The sequence below is a fragment of the Phyllopteryx taeniolatus genome, chromosome 20, assembly GCF_024500385.1.
Source record: "Phyllopteryx taeniolatus isolate TA_2022b chromosome 20, UOR_Ptae_1.2, whole genome shotgun sequence".
Lineage (NCBI taxonomy): Eukaryota > Metazoa > Chordata > Actinopteri > Syngnathiformes > Syngnathidae > Phyllopteryx > Phyllopteryx taeniolatus.
The window spans coordinates 3,385,057-3,402,795 of NC_084521.1; the positions used below are offsets into that span (position 1 = coordinate 3,385,057).

Sequence of the window (17,739 nt, forward strand, 5' to 3'; positions counted from 1 at the left end):
GCAACGATTCTGTGAGAAAAAAAGTTACATTTTAGGACAAAAAACTGAGAATGGGGGGGGAAAAAAGGAACTTTTACAGTTTTTCTTTTTTTTGTGAGAAACAAATTCATTCGATGAAAAAAGAAAAATCGTACTGAAAATTATTTGGGGAAATTTTACATGACAAAAACGTTAATATTGGTAGAAAAAAATTATTATTGTACAGAAAAAGTTCCATTTTACAAGAAAAAAATGAATATTACAATCATGTATTTAAAGTGTTATACTTTTTTACATGATATCAAAAGAAAAAAAGTCAAATGAAATCCTTTTTTTAAATGTGCGAGAAAAAAAAAAAAGGAATTTTTTTTTAAAGTCACAAATTTGACAAGAAAAATGTTATAATTTCTATTTAAAGATTTTGAGATATACAAAATTTTAGTTATTATATTAAAAGAAAAAGTGCAAAAAGAGCAGCAATAATAAAATAACTGGGAATATCACGAGTAACCAGTCCAGTTTATTTAAAAATCCAATTGAAAATTCAGCATTTGTTATAATATCACAATATGCCATTTATTACGGCAGGCACAAGTAGCAAACACTACAGAATTAAGATGAAGCAGTGTAAAAAGTCCCATTCATCATTTCTAACAGCGAGCGATCCTAATAATGAACACACTTTGCACATCACATTTGACGGCGATAAAATGTCATCGGTTCAGATGAATCATTTGTCATCAGTGCTCAAAACAAGTTGGCGTAGCTCATGAATTGTCCAGCGCGTCGACTTGCCATCAATATTCTCTTCTCGAGAATGTACACAGTGAACATGTGCAGAAAATATATAGCCAGCGCGTCACATGACTGCCGTCGCTGGAGGCGGGCAGGCCGACCGTGAGCTCTGCAGACAAGATACATAATAAAAGCACAGCCTGACCCCGCCGCGTTTCTTTGTCTTCTTCATCTTCGTCGGCCGCCTTTTGTCTTTCGCTCGCTCAGGACCGCCGAGCGTCCGTCCAGCGGAGACCCCCGCCCTCTCCCAACACCTCTGTGATGTCCTTTCTGCTTCTCTGTGCCCAAAGACAGAAAGAAAAAAAGAAAAAAACAACAACTTTCCTTTGGAGTTTTGTTAGCTGCTGGCTGAACTAACAAATGAATATTCAAGTTGACTTGACTCGGGTCATTCTGTATTATTATTATTATTTTTTGGTAAAAATCAACTTTTCCAACATTTAATGTATGGAAGGCTGCCACCGTCTTTGAATTTCTGACCCGCAATATGCAATCAAGAATACAAATGTACCAGAATAGTGTCTGTGTTAATACAAGGGGGGAAAAAAGTTCAAATATGATGGGGAAAAAAGTGTAAAAATATATGATTAAAAGAAGAATATGAATATGTTGTCATTTTACAAGATTCTTCATAATACATGGGGGAAAAGGTGTTTTATTATGCAAGAAAAAAGTTGAAATTTCACATATTTTTATTATACAGGTATCAGAGGGTGTGCACACTTGTGCAACCTCAAAATATATAGTTTTTTATTCTTACGTTTTTACTGTGTTTTTACGGGTTATAGTTTACAGGTCACATTGACTGTGGAAAAAGTTATGAAATTAGTTATCTTGGTGTCATTTATTCGATATCACAAAAATTGACATTTGAAGAGTGGCGTGTAGACATTTTATGTCCACCGTGTATTTCAGTTCCAGGACGGCCGCGTGGCCGTTCGCGTGGACGAGCGAGTTCCTCACATCCGTCTGCAAATTGTCGTTTCTCCGTCGGGCCAATTTTGTGCTGCTGATGCGCGCTTACGATAATAAGAACGGGAGCTAGCCGAGCGGCGGCCGCGCGTGCAATCAGCGGAGGTCTCGACCTCGACGCCGATAGCGAGGAGCGTCACTCGATTGCCGCTAAGTATCGCCCGCGGCGACCGCCTTGTCGGACGCGTCCTCCTGATTTTGACTGACAGCTACCGAAAACGCCAGTCTCGTTCGCGCTGTTCACGCCAATCCGTGTTTTGTGGCAATTAGCCGCATGCTAACTAGCACTCACGCTAAGATCGGTTTATCACGCACTTTTGTTTGTTTGCGTCAGCTTCAACGTGTGAAGGGACTCAACGTAATAGTAAAAGTAATAAAAAAAATAGTAATAAAAAAGTAATCCTTCAATTCTTTTGAAATGAACCGGCATTGTTCTGCATTTGTGTTACACTTGCTAAGAACTTTGTATTGGATTTTGGATGAAAAGTACGTGACAAATTTTAATTATAGAAAAAGAAATATGAAAATAAAGTCATTGGAGTATTACAGAAAAAATGCTGGAAAAAGGAAAATTAACGGGACCATAATGTAGTTTGTAGAAAAATTTCAATTTTCAGATTTTCTTGTTTACGTCTTTTGCATGGAAAAAAGGTTGGTATAGTAGTAGAAAAATGGGACTATTACGAGTAAAAACAAGAGAACTGTAGATACTGTATGAGAAATTTTACAAAAAAAGGTTATAGTATGAGGAAAAAAAACTTATTTTGCAAAAAACTAAATTTGTGTGAAAGAAAAGTTTGTATATTTCATTAGAAAGACATACAAACTATTTTTTTTTATGAGGAAAAGATTTGCGACATTATAGGAATACAAATATTCCAGAAAAATTGTAGTTTTTATTGTACGAGAAAAATGTGTGTAATAGTAGAAGAAAAATGTTGAAATTGTATGACAACAAATGTTTGAAATCTATTATTATTATTAAGTGACAGACACACACAAAAACACTCATACTGAGCTGAATGCCAATTTTATTTCATGAAAAAAGACAGAATAAAAAGTCACAATCCTGCCTGCTGAAAATAAATAGCAACACCCATCAGTTGAACGTGAAAGTGTGGGGAAAAAAACAACGAGACTATCATACAGTGTGTGTGCGTGTTCCATTAATAAAGGTGACCATATATGCTGGACTACTTAAGCAAAAACTTCAAACTCCCACCTCGGCGGCGTACAACTGTCCCTCATCTTCTTCTTCTAGCGTCTAAGTGGCGTCATTGTCACAATCGAGCGCAATAAGAATGGCGCCCCCCCCCCCCCCCCCCCCCCAAAAAAAAAAAAAACACAACCCACCCGCCCAACTCGACCCTGCAAAGGATTGTTTTTACTTCTGGCGGGAGGTTGAATTTAAACAGAACAATTAAAAAAAAAAAAAAGTAGACAAATGCGACATTTCAACATCGCGTGTTGTGAGACATCAAACGGTTACTCTTTTGATTGGTTCACTTCTTTAGCATAGTGCTCCCCCAACCCACCACCGATAAAAAAAAAAAATTAGACAAAACGACACCACTCACAAAAAGTTCCGAATGTTGGCCTTTCCTGGTGAAATTTCAGAATCAACCTAAAATGCACTATAATCTCGACAGATGAAAAAAGGGGCCACTGAGTTTAACAGTAGAGTGTCACAGGGTTTCATCAGCAGGTAGCGACAGACATACAGAGAGACTGGAAGAGTCACAGAAAGGCATCGAAGTGGACATCTTTGCAAAAAAGAAAAAGAAAACCGTTGAATTGTTGGCCTTCGACTCCTTGTCAGAGAACAGCAAGTTGTGCAAACAAACAGTTGAATATTTGCATTCACGTTAAGAGAAGGTCAAATTAGGTTCCCCTGGAAATGTTACAGTGCATCAGAGGTTGATCCGTAAATGTCACCTGCGAGCCGAACATTGCTAACTTTTTGGGGGTAAAGTATGTCTGGGTCTAGATTCTTGGTCATCGAAGTCACGGTGATCCGCACGAGTTGAATTGAGGCAACTGAAGAGTGCAGTTGACTCGATTCAACTTTTGCCGAAGACAAACTTGGTCCGATTTTGAACATCTTTCATGTTTTTAGATCGCAAAGGATCACAGGTAGGACAGTTACTGACAACCCGTGCCAATGTGGAAACACTCCACCTGCTTCCCATTGCGCAGTCAGAGTCTGCACCGCAGGCCCAAAGAGAAATCTTGAAAGTCGACACATTTGAAGTCAGATCCGTCCCAGGAGGTAAACAAAACCCAAAGCTTTTTGAAGAGTCTTTCGCTCGACTTCCCGCGTCTTGTCTTTGAATCTCTCCCAGACTAAATCGTCTCACAATAAATCTCTCATCCGTCCGTCAGTGTCCTCCTCCCCCGACGACGACGTTCAAAGGCTACGAGAAGACGACCCCGCCTCCGCCCGCGCCGCCTCCGCCCCCCGCTCCCGCACCGTCTGCGTTGCCGTACAGGTCGGCCAGCTTCTTGAAGCGCGGTCCCCAGTTGCTGAGGTAGTCGTAGTTCTGGTCCGAGTCGGTGCTGAGCGACTCCAGCGAGCTGAGCGAGTCGGCCACCGACCCGCTGCCCTCGAAGGCGTACGTCTGCAGCGAGTCGTAAGGCGGGGCGGAGGGATCCACGTCGGCGTCCTTGAGCCGCTCCCAGATGAACTCGCGGAACACCACGTTGTCGGGGAGCGACTTGTAAGCCGGACGAGTCGCCGCCGTCGCCGACGAGTACTGGAAGAAGGTCGGTGTGTCCGGCGTGACGTCCCGCCGCGCGCCGGGATCTCGGATGACGTTGAGGTTGCGCAGGGCGACCATGTCGAAGGCCTCCGTGTCCTCCTCGCCTCCGCCCTCGTCGTCGTAGCGGACGATGTTCTCCCGGATGTCCCGCTCCTCCTCCAGGATGAGCGGAACCTTCCTCCGTCGACGCACGGTCACGATGAGAAGGACCATCACTGCGGGAGAAGCGGGGAGACGAAGGAGTCAATATCGAGTGACAAACGACGCTCTCCAGAAGCCATTCGAGCGCCATAAATGTGTTGACAGCGCCGTGAGGAAAACCTCAGGGACACTTGAGACGCGGCGGAAATGCAACATTTCATCTTGACGTTCACGACAATTAGCACACGGAGAGAAGTGCGCTAAAAGAAGGCCGACGTGATGGCTAATTTGGCGAAAGTGATAGCCGTGCGGCTGAAAGAGATGTTTGAAGGAAATGAGATGCAGATTGGATGAGTCTCAGAGAACAAAAGCACTTAGAAACTGAAGTCGCGAAGTACAAAACGTACCATCAAAATACTTCTAATATATACTGTGTATGTGTACGCTGCGAACACTCGAGACTTTTCTACCAGACATTCTAATATTCTTTACCACTCTGACTGAAAGGCACAGTTAGAGGTGAACGTCCAAATTCAACCGTGAATGCAACTGTCTCAATTGGATTGTTTATGCTCATCATAGGCGGCGGCACGGTGGTTGATCGGTTAGCGCATCTCACTCCCAGTTCTGAGGACCGTGGTTCAAATCCCGGCCCCGCCTGTGTGGAGTTTGCATCTTGTCCCCGTGCCTGGGTGGGTTTTCTCCGGGCGAGAACATGCCTACGTGTTAATTATATGCAGCTAATGCCTGCTATCATCTCCATTCTGCCCGGAAACCAGAAAGTGTCTGCAGTGTCTCTGAGATCCAGCAGCTGAAAATAACTTTACGCCCAAGCAAACTGGCAAATGTCTAATGATCGTCTATCCATCAACGTCAGGCTGCTCTTCTCGGCGGTGGGCGCCGGGATGAAGATTCCAGCCCACTTCGGAGGCGCAAATAGAGGAAACGCAAGCGAGGGATCAGGGAGATGAATGGGCATCGCCCCGCCGTGGACTGCTGATGCTCAACAGCTCTCAAATAGTCGCAATGGAATCTGTGCCAAGCATCTCCGCTCAAGATTTTTTCGGAGCTCATTCTAATTTCCGATTGATGCGGGGAGTGAATAGAAGACGCTCAGCGCTTTCCAGGGAACTTCTTTAAGCTTTAATGCCTGCCAGGCAGCCTGGAAACAAGCCAATGTTCAATCACACAACTGGCGGGGATGAGTCAGTTAGAAAATGTCAGGGACCGCCGGTCCAGTTGGGCAGTCCATAAAATGGGACTTTATTCTTTTTTCTTTTTTCAACGGTTTCAGTGATCCAGAATCAATAGCCAAAACGGGGACTTCCCAGCATGCATCGTTGCGTGGACCCCGAGTGCAATTAGACGGGCTTAGTCTTTGGAACAGAATTAAGAGCAACGACGGTGAGGGGATGAGATGTCGAGATGAAGACCGAACCCGAGAGACTAAAACCGGGTAAAGGTCTAATCGGGCCGATTTGGAGCCCGACCCGGTCAAAGTCAGGCCTCGGATGTCTCTGATCGCTTTTGCTGAGAGATGACCCTATGTGTTTGAAGGGTGATTTTTGTTCCGTGATCTGCTCTGAAAACCGTTTCGGCTTAAAATCATAAAACGTTAAACTTACGATAACAAAGCCTCAGATGTGTGGTCAACAAAAAGTTGGCTCCGGAATTAAACAAAAAAAAAATGATAAGATCGGTTTGCGACCGCACATAAACTCATTTGAGATTCAAGAGTCGATTTAAGACTGCAAATTTGCACGCGCAGAAGGAACATTCCTTTGAGGACCACGACAGCCACATTCACGTTTTGTCGAAACACCTAAAAAAACAAAATGAACTGCACAAACAATCAAAATCCAGTTGCCTCGATTCAACCGTTGTGGTAATCATTGAAACTTTGTGGCATTTATTTGATTGCATCTTTTCCCCTCTACATTAAAATCACATAATGGGAGGGGGGGGGGGGGATTTTAGTAGTTACTTCAATGGCATTTTGTGCATGTGAATAACAGGAAAAGCATGTTCGTACGACGTCTTGTTCCCATTGCATGATTTCATTTCCATATCCTCAAATAACCTCAAAGCTCTTTTGGAAACTTGCGCCAAACTGTCACTGCAGTCCTCAGAAAATGACTTCTTCTTCTTCTGCCTTTCTCAAACAATTACGCTTTTTGAACGCCAAAAACGCTGTCCGACGAGCGCCGTCGAGCCGAAAAGATCACAAGTGGTTGCCGTGTGAAGACGGAAGACGGACAGCGCTCAAACGAGAATACAGACCGGAGCGGATGTGAGGCTTTCTAGGAGAAGATTTTTGAGTGCTACATCACGTCCTAATTGGCCCTCGGGGGGATTGCGCACCTATGCGGCGAAATAAAGGCGCTCGATTTTCACCAAATAGTCGTCAAGATGCTTCATTAAAAACAAAGACATATTCAAATGGGAAAAGAAAACCGTCAAAAATGGACCTCACAGAGATTTGTGTGGATGCTAAGGAAGAATCAGTTCGAACTGGAGCAGATATATTTTCAAATATTTGCGATGTCGATTCGAGGACCGCAGATCTCGTCCAAGGCCCACGTGTCAAAAACGACGTATTTTACTGCAGTTTGGGTTTACCACTGCGTTAGTGACAGACACGTTCGGGTGACACCGTCGCAAATAGTCCGAGCCAGGAGTCCAAAATAAACCACATGCTGCTTCACCAGAGACATTCTTATCTGTGCTGTGCCAGACGGTCGTTTAGCCTCGCCGGCTTGTGGATCTGATGTTTTCCGAGTGTCACTTTTCAAGCACCTGCCCTTTCCCAAACACTTTCTAGCCACTCTTCAGTGCTCCCTCGCCTCTTTTGTCAGCTTCTACGATTAAACGATATGATAGGAGCACGAGTACTAACGTTCGTCTCTCTGTCTCTCGGCGCGCCGGATGCAAGCCGGCGTGGTGACCTGATGGCCGAGCTCATTTCAGCGTTGGCATAAGCTCCTTTAGATCCTCCCGAGCGTTAAACGGCGACTCTTTGTGTCTTTGTCTGTCGCTTTCAAACGCGAGCGAGGTGACATCTGGTGGGTTAACCACTTCTCATTGAAGTCCGGCGGAATACACACACACCAATAGAAATGAAACAATGTAAGGAAAAAACAATATGTTCGGCGTTTATGGACAAATTCAATAGATAGCTGCCTGCGTTAATCGTTGGACATGAAGTCAAGGTGAGCGAGTGAAGTGTTGCATCTTCAGCCAGCAGCAAACCTTCCGCGAGCCAAAACCACGAGAAGCAACGCCGATGAATTGATTTCGCTGGCCGGGTTCCAGCGGCGTTGCGCTCGTCAACATGCGCGCTGCTATTCACAACGCGCTGACCCGGGTCGCCTGTGTTTACCAGAGTGGAGATTTAGGTTCGGCCTGCTCGTGACCTGCGCGCGGAACTCCAAAAATAAAGCGAGGGGAGGGTGGGAGCCTTGTGCTGCAAAGCTGACCTCCTCCAGCAGCTACAATCAAGTGTGACATTTGCGCTTCGTCAACAACGTTTATGTGGATCTTGACTAGAATAAATTCGGTGCGCTTGTGTAACGCTTTCTGACGCTGGTTTGTGTTGATTTTTCTCCTTCCAATATTTGCAAACTTTGAAATACTGAAGCAGATCTGGGCAAAGGTTTAAACATCCATCCATTTTCTTTCGCGCTTAGGGTTGCGGTTGAGCACACCTGACTTTGGATGAGAGCCACAGCCAGACTACACTGTCTGAAACACTACAAAGCCGGAAGGTAAGCAGAGCTGCATTGAGTTTTGTTGGATGCACAAATTAGCGTTCGGCACCAGTAAGCAGCACGTAATCATGAAAAGCTTTTGATGCGGTGAGGGTGAAGTGGTGCGTTTGGCGGTGTTTCCTCTGCATGCGCCACATACACAGATCTGCACATTTATCAAGTGTAGTATATGAAGTGCTGCCTCCATGAGGGAAAATACAATCCATGCTGTCTTTGTGGGCGCTCACGTGCTTTCTGTTTCTGTACGTGGACTCGGTCTCATTACTGACCATTCAATGTGCTAAAATTGCAAACATTCACAATTTTTTGTCAAATTTTGTTTTTTGTCAAATTCAATGGCTTTAATTGTTTTGCTGGCAATTTTATGACCTTAAATGACGGATTTAAGGCTCATTTTAAGGACGTGCGATACCCTGATATAGGGGGTTATCGTTATTCTACTTTGTGTATGGGTCCTCTCGCTCTCTCGAGCGGCAGGGAGCAAACGAGCTGCGGCCGGAAAGATGCTCGAAGGCAAACGCATCACCTCTGCCCTGACAGGAATGCTTGGCGTGTTCCACCTGCGCTCGCAGAGGAAATAAATCAGCGTTTGGCTTCTTACCCAGCAGCGTGAGGATGCAGCCCAAAATAGCCAAGAGGGCGCCGGTGCTCAGGCCGGTGGCCGTGTAGGCCACGGCGCCGCACGACAGCGGCACGGCGTCGGCGTCGCACTCGCACACGCGCACCGACAGCGTGTTGGTGCTGCTCTGGGCCGGGCTGCCGCTGTCCACGATCAGCACGGGCAGCCGGTACATGGGCTGCTCTCGCCTCTGGAAGCCGCCACGCTTGGTTAGAATGGACGCCGTGTTATCTGGAATAAACAAGAACGTTTGATCAAATAATAGGTGAAAAGGCACAATATAGATAGATCATATAATTGATTGATTTATTTCATAAACACATGTAAACTTATTTTAAAAAAAAATCACATTTCAAACAAATTGCAATCATAAAATGTATTGAAAAGGGCTCGGTAGGGTGTCGCCGTGACGTGGGCGAGGCTCCGTGTGAGTGTTTGGGTGAGAGCTGTGGCCAACAGCAGCTTCTGCATGCGTTTGCTTATGTATTTTACTCTTGTCCCGGTGTTCAATAAATGGCAGAAAAATGCATTGGCGACTGTGGCTCTCCTTTCCCACATGCGAGGGCATTGCAGTAGGTAAGTATAATGTTTGTAGCCTCACAATTTGCTGGGGCTCGGGGCGGAGCCCAGCTGCAAATGAAGAAAAATTACAAGTAAAACAACTTTATAATTGCCTAGATTATTTAAATACACTGTAAATATACCACAAAATATGATCCCAAAACAATTTCAAACTCATCTTACAACACTCCAGTGCTTCAACTATCAATTATTTTAATGACTCATGAATGCGTCAATTTATTTTTTGATTAAACGAATCAAATATGCAATACAGAAATCAGAGAACATTTACTGTTGAAATTCCAAGGATTTGGACAATTTGAAGTGAACAATGTCTCTAGATGATTAATCCATTATCAAAATAGTTGTCGATTAATTGATTGATTGTTGCACCGTCAGGCATTACTGTTAAAAACAAATGGCTTACAGGTGATTTGATTTCGGGGAAAAAAATGTACTTGAAGTGCAAGAAAAAATAAAAATCGCAATTCTCACGAGAACCTCGGTCGTCTGTTAATTGGAGCGTTTTCAGCTCGTCTCTCGGCCGAGATGTACGTATCACGTCAACATACTTCCTTGACGCCAATTACTACCGGCACCATCTTGTGGCATCTTCTGTATGAAGCGCTCGATAAATAAAGTTTAGTTGAGTTCTGTGTAAGATTTGATGCAGCCCGGATGAAACAGCTTTACAGTATTAAAAGCAACAGATGGCGTCATTAACTCTCTTCATTAAGCGCCGACGCTGCCTCGCCGTGGCCACCTGTTGTTTGACGACTGTTTGATGGCGGAAACCCACGGCGGGCGGATCTGTCTTACAGCCCGAAATAAGGTCTAAATCAATAAAGAGACTTGGGGGAAAAAAAACAGGTGAGAAGCGATGAAAATAGAACACTAAAATCTAAAAATGTGCTTGTGTCAATCATTTGTCTTTAAAGGAGACACAAGCTTTTTTATTTTACAATTTAAAACGCTTCCCAGGTGCCTTAATGACACCTATAAAATAATGATGGCAAAATACTATTGTTAGCCTCGCTGAGATTAGCCTGTTTTGAGGGGGCGGGGTCCTGCCTTGTGAAAATGAGCCGCTGCTAACCCTGACCCGCTCAACTTCGGCGTTGCGGTGAGGTGAGCGGCTACTAGTAGCCCAGAGTGTGATGATGAAAATTGAGCGCTAATTGAATTTCACCCGCGCAGGCAGCACTTCATACATTCCACTTCATACGCTTCCCTTAGTTGAGCGGATCTCATCTTCATCCGCCCACTGCAGTGAGTGTAGGAGACCAGCAAATTGCAATGCAAAATTGTCTGCTATTCTTTAGGATAATATTAACGCGCTCTCGTGCTGCGTTTGGCTCAGATGAAGTAGAAGTTGAAAAACTGAAAAGAAAATATAGTACGGCGTGGAGGGAATTGTCAGAGCAGAGTTATGCTTTCAATCGCAGCGCTCGGGTTGGCTATGAGGCGGCCGTAACTCTGCGCGTCGCCTTGCGAGGCGCAGGGGAAGTCCAAATTCAGGGACCACGCGGGATACGTGCCAACGAAACACCAGGAGTTCTTTTTGGTCTTTTTGGACTTTATTCGTTGTACGAAAGAGGAAAGATTGTACTGAGCAGAAATGCGGAATTCAGTATACAAGATTGTCCAACTAACCTTGGCTTCAAAGCATAATTTGAGACCCTAACCCTCGTTTGAAATCATTTTGGCTGGCTGCAAACACTCATTTCAAACCCTAACGCTGGCTTGGAATCCTAATTTGACACTCAAACCCTGGCTTCAACACAAATTTGAAACCCCATCCCTAGCTTGAAACCCTAAGAACTGTTAAACCCAGGCTTGCCTGCTGACCAATGTCGCAATCAGGTTGGGCCTGGCACAGTTCATCCGAGAGGAGACTGCGGGCAGCACAAAACCTGCTGCGGCAAAGCAAAGGCGAATCTTCTCAACCAGCAGGCAGCATACTCGATACCCCTGATGACCAAACAGGGACGAGACCGGCTAAGTTAGCCTCACGCTCACCTTTGTTATCCCGCAGGGTGAAGTTGAGGTTTCCGGCAACGGCGGCATCCAAGGTGAAGTAGAAGCGGTGACCGCTCTGAGGCTCGTCCTTGTCCACGCCGCTGACCGTCTGGATCACCTGAGAGGCCGCAAGACAGCCGCACTTAACATCTTTGCTCAATAACGCCGGCGACGTCAATTCCTCCGGCATAAAGACCAAGAAATTGTCTATTGCGCTTAATTATGCTCATTAGGGTGGCGGATGAACCAAAACAGTCGCAAGGCACATTAAGACATAAAACAATCACACTCGTATTCACGCCTATGGGCAATTTGGGGTCTTGAACGAAGCTCAAATGCATGTTTTGGGCATGTGGGGGGAAGTTGGAGGACCTGAAGAAAACAGACGCAAGCACAAGGAAGAACATGCAAACTCCACACAGGAAGGTCAGGGCAGATTCGAACGCAGATCCTCACAACTGTAAGGCACGCCTGCCTTCCCCTATACCAAAAATTACCCCAAAAATGTAAATAAAAAAAAATAAAATAAAATAAAAAGCCACAAGATTTTATTTGTTTTAGAATTCAATTTAAACCATTTTGTTTTTGGAGGGGGGTAATTTAAAAATATTTTTTACATAATGATTTGTTTTTTGTTTGTTTTTTAATCAGACTATTTTTGCAAAAGATTTTTATTTTATTTTACGTGAAGAAATTTGTAATTTTACAAAAATGTACAAAATTAAATTGGACCCGGATAAGCGGAGGAAAATGGATGGATGCATGGATTAAATTTGACAATATCTTTGTGGTAAATCTTTGAAAATATATTTTGCAACAGTATTTTTCTCTTTCAATAAAAAAATATACTCTTTACCGGAACAAATGTTTGAATTCTATGATAATGGAGTTGTAATTTAGGAAAAAGAAAATTAATGACTTTTTGTAATTTAAGATTTTTTTCTTTTGTAATTTTGCTTGATTAATTTATGAGGAAAAAAAACACTTTTCCGAGAAATGAATGAAAAATATGTTTTTATTTTATAATAACATGGTTCTATTTTCATATATAAAAAAATTATTCATTAATTCTAAGAAAGAAAATTTTCCCATCTTTTTTATTACAAGAAAAACATTCAGATTCATTCAGAAAAAAAAGTCTGGAATTGACGAGAATTTCAGACATTCTTGTTTATTTTACAACGTGATTCTCATTCTCATGATGAGAAAACCTAAAAAAAAAAGTTGTCGTAACGAAATGTAAACGTCACGAACATGTATCCATAAAAGATTAAGAGCATGGCAAAGCATAAAAAGTATTTATCAGTTTCTTTAAAAAAAATGTAAAAAAACATGCTGGCGATAATGAAATTAATCTTCTCGCTGGCTCATAACGCAGACGTTCATTACGGAACGCAGCGGGGGGGGCTTCCTCCCCCGCTGCGTGCAGCCCCCCGTTTCCTTCTTCGTTGACCGCGAGCACGTCGTTATCTGTTGTTAAATCCAAATCACAGGTAAAAAAAAATAAAATAAAATAAATGAATAAAAATGAGAAGAAGAAGGAGAGGTTGCGCTCGGGTAGCAGCACGGGATATTCCGGAGCGAAACCGTCACGACAGAGATCTCACTTTTGCGTGGGTTTGACTTTTTCTTTGGCTTAAAAAAAAACGTATTCCAAAATAAGGATCCGATTTAACGAGGGCTGTTGCGGGAAGGAGAAAAATATATAGTACACAGACTTGGACCAGGACCTCAACTTAAACCTGGACTCAAATTTAGACATGGGCAGAGACCAAAACCTGGTCCTAGCGCAAGACCTAGACATGGACCAGGACCTGGACATGGTCTAGGCTTAAACCTGGACCTGGCTCTAGATCCGAGACATTAACCTGGACCAAAGCCGAGGCTTGGACCTGAACATACAGTAAACAAAGATAAAGAATTTGACATGGACTCAGATGTGGACCAAAACCTGGACTTAGTCCTGGACCTGGACTTAGATCTCTGCCTCGACCTAGACCTCAACTAGGACTAAGAATTAGTTAGTAGACCAAGACCTAGCCCTAGACCTGGACCTGGACCTAGATGTGGAACTAAACCTGGATCTAGACGACACCTGAACTAAGACCTGGACTTAAACCTGACAAAAACTTAAACCTGAAAACAAAGCTGAGACATGGACATAGTCCTTGACCTGACCCTATCCTCCCCACAATCATAAACCTGCAGAAATAGTTACAAATAAATGTTACAAAATGAGAACAAAATATATCAAGTAAAAATAATATATTAAAAATATTATGTATATATATATATATATATATATATATATATATATATACATTGAAAATACCCCAAAAAATAAAGAAATATGACTTTATAATGGCAATAGCTTGACCCTGAAATTCATTGGGTCGCATTTGCATTATTTGCGACGTGCTCAGCACCATGTGGACTTGCGTTCCACTTCCGCAGTAATTGTGAAACAAACAGAAAATAAATACAACAGTGCAAAAAAACCAAACAAACAAAAAAACATCTTGGCATAGTGCAGATAAGAATGTGAGCACAATGCAAACAACACAAATCTCCTTTTTTTTTTAATAACATCTCGCTTCCAGTGTGTGGCATTCGAACGCACCTGCTTGTGGTTGTCTCTGATTAGAGATACAAATAATAATAATAATCAATAAAAATGTACACTATCGCCCATGCCTGTCGAGCGTGGACCTTGTAGAAAATAAATCCACGTCTCTCCATTTGCTCTTGATTATTGCGCATATGAAAATAAGTGACGATAAGAAGAGCTTGCGGCTCGAGGCGTTGGCGCCGTTTGTGCGGGTCCACTTCGGACGGCGGGCAAGCGGCGGGCAGGCGGGCAAGCGGCGGCTCAGTTCTGCTTGTGCGCGCCATCAATAATGCATGGAATTTAAGCTCCAAATAAAGCAATTTATTTGCGCCTGCTGGCATGTGCATGCGCCGTAATGATGTTTTTATTCATAAATATTTGCTATGTGGAAATCAATTTAGAACCCCACCGCCCCCCCCCCCCCCACCACCCCCCCCACACACACTCATGAATAAATTACTTTCATCCAACTAGTGAGGCTAAAAGCCACAAAGGGTTTTGAAACTCTAACCCTCGTTTACAGTAATACCCGATTGCATGCCTGAGAGCCTAATTTGAAACCATACCCCGAATTTGAAAGCCTAATTGGAATTCTAAACGCGAGATTGCTACCCCAGTTCGAAACCCTAACCTTCGCTTCAAACACTCATTTGACACCTTAACCATTGTTTGAAACCTTAATTTGAAACCCTAAATTTTGCTCCAAACCCTAATTAAAAAAAAAAAAAAAAAAAAGGAAAACTCCTGGCTTCAAACCCTAATTTGAAATCCTAACCCTGATTTGTAACCCTAATTGGAACCCTAACTCAGGCTTGACATATTAATTTGAAATCCAAACCCTGTCTTGAAACAAAACTTTGAAACCCTAATCCTGGATTATAACACTACTTTGAAACCTTAATGCTTGTTTGAAACCCTAACCCAGGTTTAAAGCCAATTTGAAACCCACATTCTGACTTGAAACCTGAACTTTGGCCTCAAACCCTAATTAGAAACAAATTATTACACTAACCCCAGGCTTGAAACCATAATTTGAACCACTAACCAAGCTTTAAAACCCTAACCCAGGCTTCAAACCCTAATCGAAACCCTAAACCAGGCTTCGAACCCTAATTAGAAACTGTAATCCCTATTTAATACCGTAACCCAGACTTGAAACCATAATTTGGAACCTTAACTTCTAATTGAAGTAGGGCAGCTAAAAGGAATGAAATGGGTTTTAAAAAAAAAAAAAAAGATCTGTCCAAACACGGCAGACGTCCCACAAACGACAGGCTTCACAATGGCCGTCAAAGTGGGCGTCGCTGACTCATTTCCATGAAAGCTGACGACTCCTTTGTAGCCAAACCGGATCCCCCCGGTAGCGATTGCCGATAATTTATCAGCCCAGCCAGGCCCGGACTGTTTTAATATCCAGACAAAAAAGTTTTCCATCAGTGCGGCGTGGCGCATTAATCAGTCGTCAGCCGTGATGAGATGACGCTGGTGGCGTGCTGTCTCTATGCGGGTGGAGGTGGACGCGGTGCCAGTTATGCACAGTGGCGGGCAAAGCAACGGCAAACAGGAAGGTCCCTGAAGTAGCTTCGGGAGGATTTAGGATTTACCCCAGTGTCTCTTGACACACATTTTACATTAGAAAATGTCACCAAAAAGTGCATACACAGGTTCATTGTCCCTTCTGCCATCTAGTGGAAGAGTATTTAATTGTTCTGCCTGCCGCTATAGGTCGCCGGCACGGATAGATGAACAAAGATACATTCTTTGTCGTTAATAAATAATAATTTCTGGACAACCAATTATAACCTCATGTAGTCGTTCGTTGGTTTTAGTGCGAGGCTAAGAAAGCAGACCTTGTCTTGTCTCCAAACTTGTATCATCACTTCGCTGTGAGACAAAGCAAGAAAAAGTGGTTGGCGCGCTGCGAGTTGCATAAGGCAGACGACAACTGTCTGACGACAACACTTCTTAGAAGCAGCCAGCATGTCGTATTTGAACGGAACTCTCCTTGCATGGGAGTTTTTATTTAATCGTATCGCTCATTAATTTTAGAGCGCCCGTCTTGTTGCTTGTCTACTAAAAGGTTACCATTTTCCCTCGACATTAGGAATCAGTGCCTTACATGATTTCAAACTTGACTTGAAAGTCCAATTTAAAACACCTAACTTTGCCTTTAACCCTTGTTTGGAAACCCTGAACCTGGTCCGGAACCCCAATTTGCAACCTTTGGGTCCCTCGGAAGGCGCCGTACTTTATAAATCCAAGCTATCAGCACCATTGAACAAATCCAGTGTGACAGTTTCGATCACGACAGCGCGTTTAGTTTATTTATCTGCGATTGAGTTGATGCGGCTCTGGGATTAGACGCCACGAAGACGGCGCGGGTGTACCTAACGTGGTGACAGCTCGGCGAAAGCCGCCATTGAACGGGCGGATCACGCCGGATGCGTTATGGAATATTTCATCTTTTGACGACGACGAAGAGGAGGCAGCCCCGACACAATTTGAACCTTTTGATGTCCTTTGAGTGCCGAGGATGGCTCGGGCGGCTTATCTGTGGGAAAGCTGCAGCGGCGGCGAGGGGGTGGGTTAGGGTTAAAAAAAAGAATACAAATCAAAAAAAGACTATAAATCGAGACTTAAATCAAACACTTTGTAATGTATAATGCCTTTCATTAGCGCGCCTCTGATGCAAGGCGCTCGGCGAGAAGCTTTTTGCAGAGGATTCCTCTAATGGGCCGAGCGGGGAAAGGAGAGAGGCAGGGGGATGTGGACATAAATTTGCGTCAAGAGACATTAGCGGCGGGTTGTCAGCGGCGTGACTGAGGAGGCCTGTGAGTCACACAATGAAATGTTTTCTGCCAGTTTACAAGCGAGCGCGCTACAAAAGGCGTCTCCACATTCGCCGGTGTGCGCAAAACAACAGCGAGAAGCAACTTTGTGGTGCGATAACTGCTTGAGAAATGCTCGCCGGCTTGTTATTTTCCTCCCTTTCAATTCAGTCGAAAAGCGTTTCTTGTTTAACGACTGTGGAGGAGTTCTCGCTGAATAAAGAACACAGCAGCTCACTGCTACGATATCAAGACGACGTTGGTCCTTTGCATTGTGGGAAATGAAGTACCAGGCGTGCCTGTGTCGATTTCACGGGAATCCGCAAAGGTTGAATCGAGGCAACCGGACCGTTCTTGTTTGTGGAAAACGTTGAATCCCCCCCCAAAAAATCACAGTTTGTCAAGATGGTCGTTGCATCATCACATCCGTGACATTTTAAAGGACCGCGCAAAACAAAGTCAACACGATTAATTAACATTTCTGCTTAATTAATCGTCACACCTCCATGTCGCCGACTGCTTACAAGACAAAAGTGACAGTTAAACGCCGGCAATATTATCGAGTTGATACACGACGGACAACAAAAGTGCCCCGTGAACCCTTCGCGCCTAACTAGGAGAAACGGAGCGCTAGTACTTTTCCACCACACTTCACTATCAAGATGCATTTATATGAGAGGATGATAATTGA

General features: G+C 43.7%; 2 protein-coding genes across 3 annotated transcripts in view; one reads left to right on the forward strand and one right to left on the reverse strand.

The window, feature by feature from the left end:
- The window catches only part of cdh19 (cadherin 19, type 2), a 114,851-nt gene extending 102,418 nt beyond the window's left edge, over positions 1 to 12,433 (forward strand). The window contains exons 15-16 of the transcript XR_009785825.1: positions 8,333 to 8,410; positions 11,629 to 12,433. The gene's annotated coding sequence lies outside the window, so the exon portion shown is untranslated. The remainder of the gene's footprint in view (positions 1 to 8,332; positions 8,411 to 11,628) is intronic.
- Positions 3,089 to 17,739, reverse strand: part of cdh7a (cadherin 7a) — an 80,028-nt gene continuing 65,377 nt past the window's right edge. For both annotated transcript variants that reach the window (XM_061757672.1, XM_061757670.1), the window contains exons 9-11: positions 11,613 to 11,730; positions 9,015 to 9,263; positions 3,089 to 4,720 (exon numbers count right to left, since the gene is read on the reverse strand). In XM_061757672.1, the coding sequence (XP_061613656.1) occupies positions 4,161 to 4,720; positions 9,015 to 9,263; positions 11,613 to 11,730 (927 nt within the window). In that variant the 3' untranslated portion in view covers positions 3,089 to 4,160. The remainder of the gene's footprint in view (positions 4,721 to 9,014; positions 9,264 to 11,612; positions 11,731 to 17,739) is intronic.